Raw genomic sequence first — 21,306 nt, 5'->3', positions numbered from 1 at the left:
GTTAAGAGAGAGGAGTGTGTGAATGTGGCACCTGTGAGCACAGGGCCTGATTACAGCATTGAGTGGCATTGATTGCTCCAAGGACCCATGTGACCAAGAATCATTCTGGATGAAGAGCATTTCTTTGAAACCAGCTACTATTGTTCACCCATTTGCAAAGGCAAGTCATTTCCAACAAGCTGCACCTCCTCGCCTCCCACAGCACTGCCCTTTCCATGAGACACCGGCTGAGGAGAGCTGGGGCCAGAGGCAGTGTGAGAAGTGGAAAGCAAGCCTGTGCAAGATGCAGTTTGCTTTCCGCACCTGCTCTGAAAGGCAATAAATGAATTAACCCTGTGCAGGCTTAGCTTGCATGTCTTATCTCTTCTGAGAACGTATAACCATTTGGTGAATGGGCTCAGGGTTTCCATGACAGCAGACATGTCGAGCCAGTAGTCTGCGTGAAGCCCTTGTGAAGGCCGACTCCCAATACTACTAATTAACACTGGTGCCATACAGTGAACGGTTCCTGTTAACAAGCTTTGGGGCTGATCCAAGGAGTGCCTGGTGAGTCAATCTGCACCGCTCACATGACAGTCTACTGCTCAGACCTCAGTGAGTTCTCCCTGCACACACTGACTTCATTCCTGTCACAGGTCAATCCCAACCTGAAGTGGGCTGGCACAAGATGTGAGAAACCAAACCGCGGCCTGTAGTGTTAGCCTGCTCTGCCATGCTGTGCTGGAAAGAAAATGCTCATTTTCCCTTTTCCTTAGGAATGCAGGGCCCAGCCTGACAGCGGCTCTGTTAGTGCATCAGGCACACATACACGCAGGCCTCAGGTGGTTTGTTGCATGATTCATAAACAACGCTGTCAACTCATAAAGTAAATGCAACGTACTTTATTTGGGACTGAAATAAGTTACAACTGTGAAATATAACTTATTGCTTTATCAAATGTCTGCTCTTAAAGGGCATTAAACCAAATGTAAACGGAACAAAGATGTTTGATTCAGCAGTTCAGTCATCTTGCATTTTATGAACAGCCAAGTGCAGTAATTTCATCCTATATTCTATATTGTCAGAAGCTCTGGCCACAGGTTCATAAGCTGGCTTGCACATGCACTACAGTCATTCAGATTTATTGAATGGACTTTACAGAATGTAAATGTATTTACTTGCTTCAGGTGGAAATTTATTATAATAAATTCCCCTAACACGACCCATGGAGTGCCTCACTCAGACAACTCCCACCGACTTCAGCAGGAGTTTGATCTGAGTTAGGGCATTAGATTCCAATCCTAAAAAATGAATTAGATTAGTCCCCAAATAGATTAATTAAAAAAAAATTTGTTAAAATTATTAAAATCCAGAAAGCAGAGAATGTTTCATCGTGTGTGAAAGGAGAGTCCCAACATTCAATAAATTTGCCTGGGTAAACATTCTGCACATTAAATTTATTTATAAGAAGCTTCCTCTCCCTGGAAGAGACTATTAATTTTGCTCTGAAGCTGTGCCCCATCTAGGGGTAAGATTACATGAAGTGCTATGTCTTTCAAACCCCTACCGACATCAACAGGGTTTGAGGTTGTTCACAAGGAAGTGCTCAGTCCCTGGCAGAATCTGCCCCCAGGTGCAAAATAATTCCAGTATACTTAATTCCTTAAAACAATAAACAGAGTGCAATGGGGGGGGGGGAGGAGAGAAATAGACACAAGGAATTTCTACACATCCTGAGCGCGGGGGTCTTGTACGCCAGGAATGAAAAGAACCTGGCAGGGCACTGCCTGCAGAGGAACACTAAAGAGAAAGTTCACAAACCTAGGAAAGATCCCTTCCCCCTGCACTGGCCAGCTGACCTGACCCTATGATTAAACAGTACAGCAGACACTTGATCCCAAGGCGGGGGACAGAAATTACACAGTAAAAGTGACTGGAAACTGGTCAAAATCTGTAACACAACAGAATTTCAGTGCATATAAACTGCTTTCAAAATGGCTGAAACCAGTTTAAGATAAACCTGGATGGATGCAAGATCAGGCTTAACTGATTTAGGTTAAATCGGTTTATTGAACTTCTGTCCCAGATTCCCTCCAGATTCAAGTTAACTCACAGTTCCCCAGTATCCCAGGATGCTTTGCAGGCTGGGTGGGCTAGTCTTGGTCCAAGGTGTCTGCTCCAGTCTAGCAGGGATATGTACTCTAGTGCCCGCTAGCTTCTGGCCTGGGCCACTGCAGGCATAAGGCTGCATTGCCAGAATCAAAAGTGAATATTTGTTCACCTGCCTATTGGTTCAATCTATGCATCTTAGGCTAACCTGCAAAGATTGAATTGATTCAGCCTCAGGCTTTCTGACTGTCTGTACTTAGCCTAAGTGGCTCTGTAACAGAGTCTTTCCAGAACTCTTAATGCTCTGCACCTCTGCCCAATTCTACCAAGGCTGTATCTTAAAAGCTACAGCTGATCTCATTTGTGCTTCCGTTTAGGCCATGGAAAAGCCTTCACTGAAACCACAGGGAACAGGATCAAGCCCTCTGGCCTTTGCACTTAGTATCTGGAGCTGTTCATAAAGCTTACAAGGACAATCTCCAGGGCAGTAGCTTTTCATATCACAAAAATCAGCTTTAAAATGATGAATCACTAGCACAGTAAATCTTTCTGAAATATTTTCAGGGGGAAATGTAACCCACAAAGGTCCAGGAGAGTGAAGGCTGTACATATTAGTGTACTGTCATTCTTGTCATAAACCAGGCCTTTAAATAGTAGACTAACGCATTACAATATTTTATGCCTGAGACTTTATGACATTATTGGCTCCAGTACATGAAGCTTTATGAGGCTTTTGGCAACATTATCAAACCACTTCCCATTTCATTCACTTTTCACTGTAAAAATAGGCTGATTTTTCCTTCCAGCATGAAATTAATATATACTTTACACAGAACCTTTTAAAACAAGGAAGTGTGTTAATTCTTTAAGATATTTCTTTTTCAGAAGACATTTTTCCCATAAGTGAATGAGTTGTCATTTGACAGATAGAAATGTGACAAGGATTCAAATTGCTCTGAGCACATAGTAACATTTTTTCAAAGCAGAACATTTTCATTAGGGTGTGTCAGTGGGAATTTGGGTATTAGGCCCCATGTTGATTGTTCAGTGTCTCAGGTTCAATGGCTAGTGGTGAGAAGGTATCAACTTTGCTCTCAGTGCAAGTCAGAGAAACTTTAGGAGGGAAGTGCCTTTCCAAAAGCAGGGAATTGCTGGAAAACAGCACCAGTTCCTGCTCCTATATCAGAGACTATGGAAGGAGTAAGCACAAGACGTTCTAGTAATTCAGGGCCAACTGGGAATCTACCTGCACTAGGGGATCCTGAAATACAGTGGCTAGATGACTGCTCTGTTCCTCTACTTTTTCCTTGTCACACACCAAGTGCTCAAGAAGCAGACATGTCTCATCAGCACAAACTTCAGTGATAAAGCATGGAACCATGCTCTGAATGCTTAATTTCCTCAGCTGGTGCTTGGCCTAGCAGAAGATTTATGACCTACTTTTTTCTTTATCATTTCTACATTTTTCTTTGAAGATGAGAAAAAGGGAAGAAGGCCTTCAGGGAAAACAACCTACTTGCAAATTAAAATGCATGCATGTTTTACTAGACAAAACTGTGCCCTCCAGCCTCTGTTGCATGTGATGATATCTAATTTTGTTAAGGTCTTTATTTCCCAATCGTTTCCAGATGTTCTCTGGGGCATTCTATTCACTTGCACTGAGACACCCCAGTGGACTGTCTGAAGACAATAAGACCAGCAAACTGCTGATGCAAAAGCAGCAGCTTCTCGGCCTCTTGAAGGCTCAGATCAAGTTTAGTTTCCTTCAGAAGCAGGGAACTAAAGGGTCTTGGCACTACATTATAAAAAGATGGGCTCATTCCAGGATTTTGTGCACTCCCTAGCAGACAGCTCTGGCAGCACAAAGCTCAGCAAAGGAAGAGGGATGTTGATCTAGTGGCTAGGGCATTAACCTGGGACTTGACAGTTCTAGATTCAGTTCCCTGCTTGCCACAGGTGTCCTTGGGACCCCGGAGAAATCACTTTGCTGATAACAGGTTCTTCTCTACTGCACAGAGGCATTGTGAAGATAAATCACTGTGGAACTGAGTAGCTGCTACAGTCTGTGGTGCTCAACCTTTTCTAGACTCAAGGTACCTTGTTAAACTCAAGACATTCCGCAGAAAATGCCAGCTCTTAGCTTCCACTCATTTCTTGACTATGGAAAAATAACAGAGCAATTCTATCGCAAAGAACTCAAAAAGACCACAACAGATCAGAGTGTTTCTAGCACTATGGATACCTATTTGAAATCTCTGGCCAGGTACAGACATTATACTTTTATCAGTATAAGTGGCTGGAATCTGGTCTACATCCATAACAGAACACAAGTTTAGCACACAAAACCAGTCTATACATATAACAAAGCAGAAGTTCAGCACACATAGAGTGGTTTAAAAAAGGCACAACCTGGTCTAAGCTTTTCCTCTCTCCGCTGGGCAAATGCATTTTCTGTTCACTACTGATCGAAACTACACAGCTTACAGAAAACAACGCAACTTAGATTCCACCTTGGGCTTGTTCAACGTCTGTACCTAGCCTCGGGGTTTATCTTGTGAATCATGTGTAGGTGTTTGCACACCTAACAGCGCTAATATTTCACAGCACCCTGCACCACCTTAAAAGGCTCTCCTATCCTGAGAATCACCCAACTGGGAGGTAGACTGAGTTGCCCCCAAGCAAGAGCTTCTCTGGAACAACCAAAAGGTCAAAGAGCTACCGAGAGAAAGGGTGCAGATGGGATGGCTCTGGAGTCCTTTGTGGAGCTTCTGTAAGCATTGTCGACCTCTTTCTGATAAAAACCACAAGCAAGATAATGGCCAGGATACCACCTTTGTGACACAGGTGCCATTTTGAAGTCTCTCAAAATAGTAATGAGTGAGGTTTCTGTCCATGCTCTTTTAATCTAAAATGCATCCTGAGGAGTCTGCAAACAGTACAGCTCAGCAAACAACCCGATACCTTTTCTCTCCCTTAACACAACTGAGCCTTTTTATACTGAAAAGCATTCCCAAAAAGTTAACAATCTCTTTCTTAAGGAAAAAAGGACCATCCAAGCACTTCAGGTCCATTTTTAATTTGCATAGCCTTGCTTATTCATTCATAGATTTCACAGACATCAGGGCTGGAAGGGACCTCGGGAGATCATTGAGTCCAGCCCCCCGCCCGAAGGGCAGGAAGTCAGCTGGGGTCATAGGATCCCAGCAAGATAAGCATCCAATTTACTCTTGAAGGTGTTCAATGTAGGTGCTTGAACCACCTCCGCTGGCAGACTGTTCCAGACCTTGGGGGCTTGGACAGTAAAGAAATTCTTCCTGATGTCCAGCCTGAAACGGTCTTGCAGGAGTTTGTGACCGTTCAACCTAGTCATCCCTTGGGGCGCTCTGGTGAACAAACGTTCCCCCAGATCCTGGTGGTCACCCCTGATAAACTTATAGGTGGCCATCAGATCACCCCTGAGCCTACGCTTTTCCAGGCTAAAGAGTCCCATGTCTCTCAGCCTATCATCGTAAGATCTGTTTTCCTGACCTCTGATCATTCAAAGGAGATTGAAAACTTACATGCCTCTCACCTTCTGCTGGCCACCCCAAACATCCAGGAAGATGTTTTTTCCCCAGGAATGCATTATTTGAGGGAATGATGGGGTCCTTTTCATCCTCCTATGGCCACAAGTGGAAGTGGGAGTTTAGCTGGGGCACATGTGGTAGTGCTAATGGTACCAAGAAGACTTTCAGGTGCCTGGGGCCAAGCCTTGCTCATATAACCCAAGGTCAAACTGTCAGATTTCAGGTGAGGAAAGCATTCTTCCCTCAGATCAGATTGACAAGAACCATTGGGTTTTTTCCCTTTCCTTTGTAGCACATGGCACAGTACTTCTAATTTAGGTATATATTAAATTAGCATATTCTGTACTGTTGCATTTACCACAGCATTGGTAGTACTCATTCATGTCTCTCCAGCTCTTTATTTGTGGCATGCTGTAAGGTTTTGATGTCACCTATTTTGTGTCTGTGACATGAGAGGGGCCAGAACAGATGTTCTTGTGGACCCTTTTAGTCTGCTGGCATACACAGGGGACTAGCTGGTCCAGAAAGTCCTATCCGTGTTTCTAAAAGACTTGTCTTCCTGTTTTATCTCCTCATGCTGTCCAGTATAAATGACTTCTTAAGCTGGAGGGATGGAATGGATAGCTGAACATTTCTATGGTACAGTCTTTCTGTCCAGGTCTCATCTATCCATATATTGCTGCCAAGGAAAGTAGTGGGATGCGGCAAATCTTTTATCTGACAGGTCAGAGGCACTATGTCCAAGAGGGACTGGAAGTGAGCAGTCTTTCAGATCTATTCTTACCTCTACTTTCCAAGTTACTTTGTGTCTCTGGCTTTGGACAAGGCACTGAAGCCAACATTTTCAGAAGTGTTCTCAGTTTGAGGCACTTTGTGACTGACTGTCAGAGGTCCTGGGGACTCCCACCTCCTAGCAAAGTACAAGACAGGCAGACACAATCAGTGAGCACCTGTGAAACTGTGGCTACAATTCAGTATGTTTTTCCATGGGTAGATGCAGATAACAATGTTGACCCAGCTTAACAAGGTGCCATGAGGATTAATCAGTGGTTATCAAGAGCTTTTTTTTTTTTATATTTTATAGAATCTCTAAGTGTTGAATACTCCAACATCAGGGCAGAAGCTCCTCAAATTTAGTTCTTGCATTGCCTTTTTCTTTCACTGCTCTCCAAGGCTCACCCAGCCTGGCAGGGGTCATTATCCTCTTCTCACCAAGGAGAAACTGAGACAGTAACTCACTTACGGTCTGGTAGCCAGTCAGTGACAGAGCCAGAAACAAAATCCAAGTCTCAGGCCCCATCCTCCAGAACATCCTGTCCAATGGCTATAAATAATCCCTGGGCAGGTTAACAGGGACCAATGTACACGGGAGGAGAAAAGTCTCTGAAAGTGTGTGTCGTGTTATAGTGTACTGTATATATGTATCACAGGCTTTGCTACAGATTCATTTAGTGGTTCACAGAAACAGTTACCTTCTGGTCTGTCTGTCCTGTTTTTATTTCCCATGGAAATTCAGCTAATGAAATGTGCACAGTGTAGCTGTGAAAACAAGATCTGTTTTACATGGACTGAAAGATTGTTTCTTGTATCCAAATTAGAGTTTTGCATGCACCTGCATACTCACCCTAACCCTGCCCTTGTGCTGCTCCATGCCTGAATCACATGCCAGGTTTGCTTTGTACAGCAGGCATATCATATGCACATGGCAATCGGTATGACAGCACATTCTGCAAATCAGATCCCACACAAGAATTTACCTAGAAAATCTAACTGTCCTGGTAACTTTCTGGAGGGAACGGAGTTTTAATGTGGAATTACCACAAGCTGTGATGATAAATCTTATACACAATGCATTTGTTTGCTTGTCAGAGTTCAAACCAGCTTCTTCCTCAATGCTAAAAAGGTGAAAATCTTATAAAGCATTATTTTTTTGCTGACTGGGTTTCATTATGCTCCAAGTCTATCACAATGCATGCAAACCAGAGGGACTGAATTCATAAAGCTTTTAACTAAAAAAGACATATTTAAAAAACATAGAACATAAATTAAGGTACTTATTCTTCTTTCTCCATTGTTTTTAGCACCGAATCTTCTCCCAAGATTTTGCAAAGTTCATTCAGTCTCTGTTGCATTTTCGGAATTCCTGCAAGCTGTGATTCTAGTCTTTGTTTTTCCTCACTGAGGGATAAACGGATAGCAGTGTCCAAATGTTCAAACCGCCAGCCTCCTTGTCCATCAAACTGTAACAAGTGAGTGTGGTACTTCCTGCATTAAAATTGTAGGCATTAGCAATGGTTTGGGGAACAGCTTTGTGCATAAGGCTTGAAACAAGAGCATTAGCTTCTCCAAGGCAGTATTTGAGCAAGACCTATTTTGTGTTCAACAGATTAACAATACACCACCTACGCAGCTAAATGCTGTTCTTCTTTATAGAGGAAAAAGCTGAAAAGTAACTATATGAATAAAAGCATAATGCATTTTCAAAAAAAGATTTGGGCACTTCAGATCCTAAATCTTTGTGAAAGTCTTCTGGACTTTCCTTAAAGCTTGGTCTACTGGGATTCAGCAATCCGAGGCCAGTGTTCACCACACTAGTGTTTCTGCTATCAGAAGCTTGGACATAGATCTGGTGCATCAGCTGAGCCTCTCCACCCAGAACACTACTATTCCGAGATGATGCAGGTAAGAGACCTTGGCTAGGGTATTCAGGGTGCCACCCTAAAGCTTCCTGCTGCAAGGGCTGGAGAAGTATGGTCCTCGTTTCCTGGCTGCCTCTCTCTGGATGCTCAGCAATAACCATTAATCTTTAACAACAGCACAAGCAATTGGTGCTCCACGCCCACTAGGAAGCAGCCACCAAGGTCACCCTTTTAATGATTACATTAACAGAAGTGGCTAAGGCCACCACACTTTCTCAACCACTGACAAAGTGCCTAGGAGCCTCTCTGCCTCTGACCACCCACAAGAAGAGTGGTCACACCGACAAGCAATTAGCCTCCATGGCACTTACCTGAGCAGTTTGTTTCAAACTGCAGGTACATGATGATGTTACAGATGTTATTGTACAACCTATAAGTGGGAGAGCCTATGCATTATCCATTTCCATTTAAAAACTGGAGTTACACCCAACTGGTCCCTTCTACTCTGTAATGAAGGACAGCTTCACAATATGAAGCATATGGCCCAATTCCTTGTATTTAAATTATTCTCTCTGTTGCAGAATTGTACCTTCTTAGAAGAAAGTCCACTAAGACTTGTTCCTGTTTTGGCAGACAGAATATATTAGTTTAAAATTACACATTAGTTGGTTTCCCTGGTTTCCAGTCTCAGACTGTAATTGTTTGCTTGGCCAAGTCTACAGTACTGCTTAATTAGCAAATGGGGACAAAAGTCTGTGGAGGTGTGAGAGATCTTTCAGTACCAGGATGTGCACTCAAAGCAAAAGTTCAAGATGTGCACCTGTACTTTTATAAGCCTTACAGAGATTTTTAACAGAATGTGGGGAAGTGTGTTTGGGCATGCGGGTATGTTCGAGGTAGGAGAAGAGGATTCCAGCAGAAGTGCTGTTGTGAGTTTAGTAATTTCTAGTCACGTTACTGAAGTTGAGATGTATCACAAAATGGAAATTAAAGAGATATGTAACTCCATCAACTGATCATTTAATAAATCGCCAACAGCTTATGGTTAGGGATGTGAAAGGTTAAATGATTAACTGCTTAACCAATAAGTCCAATAATAACTGGTTAGCTTACCAGTTATCATTTAGCTCAGGGTGAGGTGCAGTCTAGCAGGAAAAGGGGGAAGGAAAGCAGTGCAGTGCCTCAGCAGGAACCAGAAGGCAGCAGGGCAGGCAGGAAGGAGGGAGGAGGAAAAGTGGGGGGACTAGTATTAGCCTATAAGGTTAAAGAGGAAAACAGCAGGTGACTTAATGACATGTTAATTAAGCAACTCACTGCTCGTTCACAGACGGTGTCTTCTGGTGGGGCCTGCTACCACCTCCTCCTCCATTAAAGGGCCCAGGGAGGACTCCCAGCAATGGCTGTGTCTGAGCTGCTGCGTTATCAGTTAACCATTTAACCAATATAATTAAAGGAAGTTAAATTAATTTTTTTAATTATATTTACATCCCTATTTATGGTTCATTAGGGAATAGGATTTAATTGCCAATTATCAGTTCCACTACACTGGTCAAAGCTTAGTCAATAATCTTACACTGCCCTCCCTAAAAAAAATCCTGCAATCAGAAAGAAAGCACAGTCCAGAGAATATACTGCAAGATGACCAGTTAGGTCTGTTCAGGAGAGCAGCTAACCTGCTGCAGAAGAAAGAAAACAGCCAGTATTTGCTAGTGTTGTCTTCGAGAAGGAGATGACCGTGGGTGATCTTGGCAATGCCTAGGGAAACACAGCTGTGTTCAAGACATTTGGAATTTATGGCTGCCTATACAGGTGCTTGGAGAGACCAGGGGGATGACATTTTAATTAGAGCAGTTCCTGGGCAGCCGCTTTAATTAAAATGCTGTAGTGCCATGTGTATTAACCCCCTGTGCATTTAAAAATGTCCACAGGGTGCTTTATCAAAACCTCATTTGATAATGTTTAGTTAAAGCACCCCATGGCCATTTTTAAATGTGCTGGAGCTTAATACACAGGACACTGCAAAATTTTAATTAGAGTAGCTGCCCAGGAACTGCTCTAATTAACACATGATGCTATGGCAGTGCTGCAGCATTCTAATTAGAACACAGAACAGACTCAGTTAATTGAGTCTACTCCAATGCGTTCTGATTAGAACGCCAATGAGCACATGTGTAGGCAAGCTATGTCTTTGCTACATCCTTCTTCCTCTTCAATTCCCAGGACCTCAGCTGTGTCCCTCCACCTGCCCGGACAACTATATAATCCCCACATGAAAACTGCACAGAAGCATTCCAAAATGCTGATTTGCTCTCAAACAAACTCTTCTGCTGTTTTTTAAATAAACAAATCTGAGATTACAGGAACTTTCCCACACCTGTCAGACTAGCATAATTAGCTGAAAATAAGTAAATGCAATGGGAAAATGAATTCCAAAGACCTTCAGTCAAGAACTATCAGTTGAACATCCCTCTGCATTCTGGCTACTGACAGGCTTCACACCCTGTAATTATGTAGTCTTCATTTTCAAGTGCAGTGCTTTTACAGTAATTTTAACTCTTTTCATATTTAAACAGTATATTTAAGAGATTTTAAGAGATACTCTTTTAAAAACAAGTAGAACTTGAAAACTGAGCTTGTTGGGGTGATAATCATCTGTTTTAGCAGGAGTTCCCCACATATAAATTTGTCCCATATTTGAGAACTTGATTGTGCCAAATTTTAAACATGTAGTTTCCTTTATGGATTGTGACTCATGGCTCTGACTAGGGAGGAGCTCTACAGAAGCAATCCACTTCTTGAGAAGCAAAAGCAATGATATAGCATCTTTCTTCTGAGACATCAAGATGGAAGAGCCCCCCTTTATCATGAGCAGGGATCCAGGTTTTCTGTTTCCCATTGAAAAAATGGAGAAAAATGTGAAATTCTAACTTTACCCGAGGAAAACGCAGTTTTGTCATTTTAATGGAGAAACCTGCAGATTATTCAGGTTTTGCAAAGAGCTGTCTGCAAGCTGGCAGAGTTTCAGCCTGCAAGGGGATGGTGGGGAGCAGGAAAAGGGTGGTCAGGTAGGGGGTGCCATGTGCTTGTATATGCACATGGCTGCTAGGCAGCCTGGAGAGCAGCTCCCACAAGTAAGTCTGGATTGGGGCGGGGGGAGGGATATGGGGCCCCCATAGAGAAGGAGGGAGTGGGGCAGGTTTAAGGCTGGGGCTGTGCATAGGGCCTGGGGTCACAATAAGCAGCCACAGGGTGCTGGCAGGGAGCAGGATGGGGCCACAGGCAGCTTGTCTGGGGGGGGGGGGGCGGGTTGGGCCAGCTCCCTGCTACTGCATGTACTCTCAGGGGGCAGGTGGGGCCTGTGCCCCACAGATCTGTGTGCAGGGCAGAGGTGGTACAGGCTGCCCACTGCAGGCTCCCTGCCCTGCTGCCCTCCCCCGGGGCCTCTGCAGCCCAGAGGATGCGACCCAGTGCTGCAGGGAACAGCGGAGCCACATGGGGCAGTTCCTTGTCGCTGTGAGCTCTGCACTGCCCTGGCAAGGCATCCCTTCCCACACAGCAGCAGCATGGGGCACAACCCTGCACCACTGCCCCTGCTGCAGCCATGTGGGAAGGGGATGCCTCACCAGAGAGGTGTGGAGCTTGCAGCAGCAACAAACTTCCCTGTGCGTATCTGCTGTTCCCAGGTTGCATCTGCTGGGCTATGAAGGCCGTGAGGGAGGGCAGCATGACAGAGAGTCTGAGAACCCAATCTACATCTGCTCCTGCCCTGTGCACAGATATGGGGGGGCATGGGTCCCCCTGCCCCCCCCAGGAGTGTGAGTAGTGTCGAGGAGCTGGCCCCCTCACAGCCCAAGCCCGCAGCAGGCAATGGGAGGGGAACTGTATATGCATACACACACACACACACACACACACACACACCCATATTATATATATATATTTCTGATATTGTAAAAGCCTTAATCTGTCTATCTGTCCATAACACTTAATTCGCGCTCTGATTGGCTGACTGAAACAGCCAGAGTTAAAATAAGCATTCAGGCAGGAGGTGGCAGCATGGTGGAGCACTGCCAGGATGGCAGGGATGCAGGAGATGGAGTAGGGCGGGGAGCAAGGCCCTGCAGGTGGTGATGATGGAGTGGAGGGGGCAGGGGAAGGCCACTAGAGCTGGCTCACCCCCCCCTTGCTCCTTGGGGGTGGTGGCAGCAGCAGCATAGGGGGGAGCGGGGTTGAGACACTGTGGGGGGGCGAGCCCACTGGCACTGGCCTTGGCCTGCCCCTCCCCCCTTCCGCCGTTGTCGCCTGCTAGGCTAACATGGGCTGATACAGCGGCAGTGGGGGAAGGAGTGGGCCTGACACAGGTATAGGGAGAAGCTGGCATGCCGCAGCGGTGCAGGGGGGAGAAGTAGCGAGCCCTGGCTGGGGGGAGAGAGAATCTGGCCCACCACAACAGCGAAGGGGGAGCAGTGGGCCCAAACCACCCGATGTGGCAATGACAGGGGGAGGGGAGGAGTGGGCCCCCTTGGCCCCGAGCCTGCTCTTCCCATCACCCCACCGCTGCTGGGTTGGCCTGGGCCCGCTACTCCTGCCCTGCCCATTGCTTCCCTCCCCCCACCCCACTGCTGTGGGCCAGCTCCTACCTACCCTCGAGCCTGGTCTTCCCCTGCATTGGACCTGGGTCCGCTCCTCCCCTCCCCCCACCGCCACAGTTGGCGGGGGGGAGGGTGAGTCAGCTTGGAACCCAAGCAGCAGGAGGGAAGTGGGGAGTGGGCCCGGACGGATAGTGGGGACAGGGACACGGGGCTCTGTCCCTGCCCGCGGCCCTTCCCCCATCATTCTTGACAAGCAATTGGCTAGTAGATATACCTATATCTATATATTCACCTAGGTGTTCAACTAATATATATGTTCCCTGATAACAAGCTATTATATATACACATATACATACTATATATAGACACACACACACACACGTATGTGTATAAAGTGGCTTTTTGTCAGGGAAAACCAGGATCCCCAGATAAAAAAAAGAATAAAAGCAACAGTGAAGAGTCAGGGCCACAGAGCCAACAGTGCCTATTTCAGCGGCAGCAGGTTTGTGCCTTTTCACTCTTCTTTGCACTGATACATTTGATGGCTTCTTGTGCTCTATAAAAATATTTCTTATGCTGGGTCATTCATAGTATTGTCTCATTTAGAAAGATCACTTTCTTTAACTTAATTTCTTGCATAAACCAAGCTGTAACAAAGCCTGTTGATTGCAAATTGGCCTCGTCAGTCATCTCTGGACTAACAGATAAGGCAATAATGGAAAACAATCATTTTCTCTGTAAGGGATTGCCAGTGAAGATGGTCTACTACATCTGAGAATTTCTCTCAGCCCCTCCCCTATGCTGTACTTAATTTGCCTGTGTCTTCCTATATAATCAGAGACCTGAGGAAGAATATCTTCCATTCAACAGCTGTTTAACTTTATCCCGACTACACAGTTAGTCCAAAACGGTATCACCCTAAGACATCCTTGACTCTCATAATTTCTGGACTATCATGACTACAATATGATTCTTATATTACTGATTTATAAATATAGAATCTGACTTTGGGGGCTTGCATTATACTGAAAGCTAAGACTGTAGTAAAATATGGTATGTAGAATTATCATTAAAAATAAAGTAAAGTAAAATTAAAAAAAAAATAATCAAGAAATATGTTATTCCTATCAAAGAACAAGGAACAGATTTCCTGTTGACATACTTACCACTGTCTTCTCCCAAACAGTTGACAAGCTCCTAAAAATGAGCTGTTCTATTTTCATTTCCTGTTGCGTTTAGAGAATACTATGATGATTTTTTTTGTAGCTGTGACATGAAGTATTTATTAATTGCTGCTTAGCTACCTGCATGTTGCTATTAACAATGAATAACTGCAATGCATTTATAAGAAAAAAGAGGAAATATATAGGAGCACAAACAGGGAAAAAAAAATCAATAGTAAATGCATTTACATGTCTATTATTGAGGTCAGCTTATTTTAGTACAATATTGATTTAACAGGCACCCTAGTGCAAAGACTAAAAGTGGGTCCATCATTTGATAGAAAACTAAAAATGAGAACCATTATAAATACATTAGTACACTTACCAAAGAGAAGGCCTGTGTGTGATAGAAAGCAAGGAAATCCCAGCGCTCTTTGCAGCTTGGAATATCTTTCCTTCAACATCGATGCTCACGGCACTTGTACATTCATCCAGCAATGCATATTTTGGTCTTTCAAAAGCAAATGAAACATGTTACTCATTTACTTTTTGGATAACACGGTTATACAGTGGATACATATGTATGATGCTGATTTTAAGAACAAGAGATGATGCTTGTCGTTGGGCAAGAAAATTGCTTGTCAAAGACCACTGTGACCCAGCAAACAGGAAGCCAGTGGGAGCAGCACATTGGCATCAATCCTCAAGTTTTTTCTTTGACAAAATTCCTTTTCTTTTCAAATCACAACCATATGCTAAATAGGGGCATAGGAAAAACTCAGTATTCAAACAGCAGATTATTGTTATAAAAGTCCACAGAGGCTCGAAACTACTCAAATATATTAAAAATACCAACCTTAGCAGCCAGCATGATAGAGCAGGTGATACTGCACTGCAAGACCATATGAAGACCTGTTATCATTCCTGGGTCAGTCTTTTCATCCTCAAGCTACAGTGGAAGAACTGAACATATAAAGAGGGGGGTTGCTTTGCATTGCTTAACAGCATCCAGCCTGGCTGGCTGAGGAGTATGGTGGGAAGCTTCTCAAAGTTGGTGGACATTAAATTATATGCCCATTTGGGACTCAATAAGTAAAACTACCAAGCTACCATTTTAGGGATACTGTAGACAGATTTTACTGAATACCCAGCAAGCAATCTAGGTGTGGAATCTGATGTCAGCATGATCATTTACCATACAGAAGTAGAGCACCTATCCCTATGGGTCCCATAGCTCCGGAGTTGGTGTCGTCATGCCGGATTTGACTTCCTGGACCACGACCCGTACTTCAGAGCAGAGGGCATCCTGAGGCATGATGGTCTCCATCTCTCCCCCAAAGGTAAGAGTTTGTTTTCTTACATGCTAGCTGACCTCCTCCGGTGCGCTTTAAACTAAGTTCATCGGGGAATGGGGATCCGCGGGAGCAAGAAATAACTCAACCAGGTGTAGGACCTGCCCAGGTAAGAGCTCAGGTATATACCAAGGGACAGTTGTCTCTCAGGAACGGGTGGGGGTGCCCAAGGCTCCCACAGGGGGATTAAGGTGTCTCTTCACTAATGCAAGAAGCATGGGGAACAAGCAGGAGGAGCTTGCTCTCTTGCTTGCAAGTAGTAAAATCAACCTGGTTGGCCTCGTGGAGACATGGTGGGATGAAACTTTTGGCTGGGCAGTAGACATAGAGGGCTATAGGTTGTTTAGAAGAGACAGGAAGGGGAAAAAAGGTGGGGGGTTGCACTGTATGTTAGGGAACAGTATACCAGGTCTACCTTCCAAATGGGACCAGAGGAAGGCTTAACTAAGACCCTGTGGGTCAAGCTCCAAGGAGGGCGGGGGGAGAGGGATCTGGTGGTAGGGGTTTACTACAGGCTACCACATCAGGAAGAAGAGCTGGATCTAGAATTTTCCAGGCAGCTAGGGGAGGCCATGCGTGCAAAGGATGTTGTGGTCATGGGCAATATGAATTAACCTAACATCAACTGGGAGGAGCAGTCGGCCAGGTCTAGCCACTCACAAAGGTTCCTACGTCCAGGACCTACACCTCGTGCAGGAGGTACTTGTCCCCACTAGGGGAAATGCCGTACTGGATCTGGTGTTAGCCTCTGGGGACGACTTGGTGGGGGAGGTGCTAGTACAAGGGAGGCTAGGGGACAGTGATCATGAAATGATCCAGTTTGCTATTCAGAGAAAGGTGGGGAGGGTAACTAGCACAACGCAAATGCCTGACTTTAGGAAAGCCAACTTTGATTGTCCTCAGGGTAGTAGTCAGGGAGGCACTCAGAGACCAGGGGGTAGCTAGTATGGGGGTCCAAGAAAGGTGGTCCTTCCTCAAGGAGGCTATCCTTGGGGCGCAGCAGGACACAATTCCTCTGCGCAGGAAGGCAGGAAAAGGGTCCAAGAAACCTTCATGGCTGAGCGCAGATATCCAGACTGGCCTGAGGGCAAAGAAAAAGGCGTACTGGCAGTGGAAGCAGGGGACAGGGACAAAGGAGGAGTATACCTCCCTGACCCAAGCTTGTAGGGATTTGATGAGGAAGGCTAAAGCAGCACTGAAGCTTACATTAGCTTCTGGGATTAAGGATAACAAAAAGTCCTTCTTCAAGTATATAGGTAGCAAGAAGTCGTCTCGGGGTAACATTGGACCCCTACGAGGCAGGGCAGGGCAGTTGGTGACGGATGCGCGAGAGAAGACAGGACTCTTCAACAAGTTCTTTGCCTCCGTGTTCCTGTCTGCTGACAATGGGGTGCCCTCAGGTGATAGCGTAGAGAGGCCCAGGAAGGATGCGAGTCCCCCGACTGTTAGTTCAGACCTAGTTAAGGACTACCTGGAGGGCTTAGATGTATCCAAGTCAGCGGGCCTGGATGACCTTCATCCACGGGTGCTGAGGGAATTGGCTGGTGTCATTGCGGAGCCATTGGCACAGCTGTTCAAGGACTCCTGGTGCTCGGGCCAAGTCCCTGAGGACTGGAAAAGAGCCAATGTGGTCCCTATTTTCAAGAAGGGGAGGAAGGAAGAGCCTGGCAACTACAGCCCAGTCAGCCTCACTTCTATCCTGGGGAAGGTCTTTGAAAAAATTATCAAGGGCCACATTTGTGAGAGCCCTGCAGGGGAAGTGATGTTGAGGGGTAACCAACATGGGTTCGTGCAAAGCCGATCCTGCCTGACTAACCTGGTCTCTTTCTATGACCAGGTAACAAAGAGCTTAGATGGGAAGGAGGAAGTCGATGTCATCTTCTTGGACTTCCAGAAGGCCTTCGACACAGTGTCCCACCCAATTCTGGTGGGCAAGCTGAGGGACGGCGGCATTGAGGAATGCATGGTCACATGGGTGGCAAACTGGCTCCAGGGGCACACCCACAGAGTGGTGGTGGCTGGGTCGATGTCGACCTGGGAGGGTGTGGGCAGCGGAGTCCCCCAGGGCTCAGTCCTTGGGCCGGTGCTGTTCAACATCTTCATTAGCGACCTGGACGAGGGTGTGGGGAGCACCCTGTTCAAGTTCACATATGACACCAAGCTGTGGGGTAAAGTGAATACACCCACAGGCAGGGACCCCATCCAGGCAGACCTGCATAGGTTGGAGAAGTGGGCAGATCTGAACAGGATGCGGTTCAACAAGGACAAGTGCAGGGTGCTGCACCTGGGGAGAGGATTATGGTTATAGGTTAGGGGCTGACCCTCTCGGTAGCACAGAGGCAGAGAGGGATCTTGGAGTCATGACTGACTCCAGGATGAATATGAGTCACCAATGCAATGAAGCAATAGGCAGAGCCAACTGCACCCTGTCCTGCATCAACAGGGGCATCACTAACAGGTCCAGAGAGGTCTTGTTCCCCCTCTATGCGGCGCTGGTCAGGCCACAGCTGGAGTCCTGTGTCCAGCTCTGGGCACCGCACTTCAAGAGGGACATGGAGAACCTGGAGAGGGTCCAGAGGAGGCCACTCGTATGGCTGAGGGCCTCCGTGGCCAGCCCTATGAGGAGAGGCTGAGGGACCTGAATCTCTTCAGTCTCCACAAGAAGAGACTGAGGGGGGGGATCTTGTGACTGTCTACAACCTTATCAGGGTCCAGCAGCAGGGACTCGGGGAAAGTCTTGGAGTCACCAGGAACAATGGCCACAAGCTGAGGGAGGATATTAGATATTAGGAAGAACTACCTCACTGGAAGGGTGGCCAGAGCCTGGAATATGCTTCCCAGAGAGGTGGTGCTCTCACCTTCCCTGGAAATCATCAAGAGGAGACTGGATAGGCACCTGGCTGGGGTCTTATGACCCCTGCCACCCCCAGTGCTCCTTCCTGCCCATGGCAGGGGGTCGGACGAGATGATCCCTTCCGACTCACTGATTCTATGATTCTATAGCTGACTTCTAAGTACTATTGCAATATTAGTGTTAATTAAAAAAATTCAAGGCTTCTGCTTCCTGATTTTGCTGGATGCATTGTGATGGAGATTCTGGACAGCCCTGTCAGGATACAAGAGCAATGCAAGGAGTTTCTGACCTTTCCTGGGGTTGAGCACCTTTGCAGTGTTCCTTGGTAGCCAAACAGGACAAGTCTGAAAGCTGGCTCTCAGTATTACATATTCTGTGCAACAGTGCAACAAATGCCCATGATAGCACTTGGACATCTCTGATATGATTACTTGGGTCAAAGGTGGTAATGAAAGTGACATCTGGAAAATGCAAGGATAGGTTATGTAAAACGCATTAGCAGTAAGAAATATCACCCAAACTATGAAGCTGAGCTCAAATAATTAAGCAGCACGGTATGTTTTCATACACAATTACCTTCTGGTATTACATAAAGTAATATTATTACTCAAGACTATTGTGGCAAGCCTCCAAAGCTCTTTCTCCATTAGAGTAGCTGCCCAAAGAGCAAATACAGATCCTTACTTATGATAAAACATTCGAGCCATGCCCATCCTCTGCTTTTCTCCTCCTGATAAGACATCTTTCCAGTCCATCACAGCATCCCAGCCTTCAAAAAGATAAAAACAAAAGGTGGAACAATAGTATATGGGGATAAACTGAAGACATGTTTAATTGGCTTTAGGTCTGCAGTCTTGGATTTAAAGCAGAAAGAAAATGTCCAATGGTGCAGGTCAGTCAAGGGGAAGGGTAACATTTTCCAAACTGCCTCAGAAAATTTCCTACTGCAAACTTAATAGGATTGGAGGCCTAGGCCCTGAGTCACTTCTGAATGGAATGCAGGTACATTTGAAAAGGTGTGCATCTCCCCTCTGCTAAACATGCTTTCAGCTGTGTACATGAAATTGTTTCTTCTCTAACATGTTTGATATTCTTCTGTGAAAGACTGAGATAAATTTAATAACACCAGTCCACCAGATAAAGAGAAAAGAAGCTTAAAAAATAAATGAGAGCTCAAAGCATGAGACAGCAATGTTACACAGCTCCACTTGCAATTGTCGGCAACAGTCTCCTAAAGGCACTGGGAAGCTGGATAGAAAGACTTCAGTGCACACATACATTGGCAAGTGTGTGTTCAGGCAGCGAACACAAAACTGGGCAACTGAAATGTCTTAAGATTTTTGCAGTGCTTGCCCTGGCCTCTCCCACTTCATGATCTAATGTGACCCCCAACTTTTATGAAATGTGATACCCTTCTGAATTAGCTTTTCCCCATAGGATTTTTCTCTCTCCCCCACAGAATTATACAAAGATGCAACAAGCAACTGTTCTAATGCATGTATTTTGACCTTATTACCATGAAGTCATGTTTATGTCGGTGTTATGACATGAATCATCTCACTATGAATACAAATGGCCTTATTAAAAGTTTTTAATGAAGTGGTTAAGCTGGACCATACAGTAAAACCAAGGAATTGTTGTAAAAAGGGAAAAATGAGCCTGGGAAAGCACATTTCTCCCAATAAATCATTTTGTGATGAGAGAAACAGGCTTTCAGACAAAGTGGTGGGGGGGAAGGGCTGGGAGAGATGAAGGATATACTTCTAGATCAGCCCGGGAGCACTGTATCTAGAGGAATAAGACAACCAACAAGAATTTCTTTTCTGCTGCTGCTGCCTGATACAAAATGAACATTTTCCAGGGGAGACTGTGAACAAGGTCAAGGAACCATGGTAGCCCGTGTTACTTCTTGACTTTGGCCAAGAATTAAAAGTGTAGGCAGGATTTTACAAGGGTTTTTCAAGGGTTCTGGCCACATTACAGCATTGTTGGAGTCACACAAACAACCAGGATGGCTAAGCCTTTGTAATTTAAGAAGTAGCCTCAATTTGTCTCCTGAGGACAGGTCAGGGCAACTGAAAATATGGATCAGTAAAGTCAAAGCAGAATTCCAAGCATTTGTGTTGTACTGAATTGTAAATTATAGTCACCTAATTAAGTTGCAATTACTATTAATAACAAAGCAAGATAAAACAAATAGCTTCTCTTACAAATTTATATATGCGTATGTTTGCATACAGATATGGACAACAGATATATATATCTTTTCCAGCTTTACATGTTGTGGAGGGGTATACTGCTTCTTGTCTCCCTTTCCTGGGTTATCATGTGTAGAATTCCATCACTGGTGGCAACTGCAAGAAGAAACTTCTTGTGACACCCTGGTCTGCAGAGCAACCCAGCCCTATTCTGATTCTTCCTGCTCTTCTAAGGATAAGGAGAGGTTCTGCACAGGAATACCATTCAGATTACGCCACTCAGGAAGATGTTAAGACAATGTTTATGCCCTGCTATTTTAAAGTTAAAAAGAAAGCCAAACCCCAGAGATCCACTGGGATCCAGTACTTGGACCCTACCTGGTTTGCCTGTCTTGTGTTAGTAGATGTGCGTGTACAGTGGTGGAAATGGGAACTGTGTTTATACACAACCTAGGCCGACCCTGGTAAAAGAGTTTGGTGAAAGGCAAAAAGGGAGAGAAGGTTGCTGGGAACTGTAGGGAACTGACCTGCTCAGTAAAATGTTCTCATTGTCTTATCCAAAAAAGGATGATTAGCCTATTTATAGACAGATTTGTGACGGACTGAATCATGTGTTTGCATTTTAGCTTTTTCTCATTTCCCCTATCACCTTTCTCCTGTCTCCTCCTTCCAGATGTAGAACCACATGAATTTAACAATCAGTAAGGAGGGAACATAAAGCTAACTTTGCATTTAATATCATATTCTAACTGTCTAATGGTTTTCCCTGAATATTAATAATGTAGCTCTTCACAACTTCACATTATATATATTAAGTGTAAATATTTGATATGAGGTGCCATGTAAGTGTATCT

The 21,306-nt window shown here is 45.1% G+C and overlaps 1 protein-coding gene across 1 annotated transcript in view; it reads right to left on the bottom strand.

Annotated features, from left to right (window-relative positions):
- Nucleotides 1-866: 866 nt before the first annotated feature.
- The window catches only part of ABCD2 (ATP binding cassette subfamily D member 2), a 79,022-nt gene continuing 58,582 nt past the window's right edge, over nt 867-21,306 (bottom strand). Inside the window, exons 8-10 of the mRNA XM_090042054.1 lie at nt 18,939-19,023; nt 14,434-14,559; nt 867-7,919 (exon numbers count right to left, since the gene is read on the bottom strand). Coding sequence (XP_089898180.1) covers nt 7,709-7,919; nt 14,434-14,559; nt 18,939-19,023 — 422 coding nt within the window. The 3' untranslated portion in view covers nt 867-7,708. The remainder of the gene's footprint in view (nt 7,920-14,433; nt 14,560-18,938; nt 19,024-21,306) is intronic.

This window comes from Crocodylus siamensis, chromosome 4, assembly GCF_052110815.1.
Source record: "Crocodylus siamensis isolate JL-2025a chromosome 4, ASM5211081v1, whole genome shotgun sequence".
NCBI lineage: Eukaryota > Metazoa > Chordata > Crocodylia > Crocodylidae > Crocodylus > Crocodylus siamensis.
The sequence above is the reverse complement of the archived record's forward strand: the minus strand, read 5'-3'. Positions and strand labels throughout refer to the sequence as shown.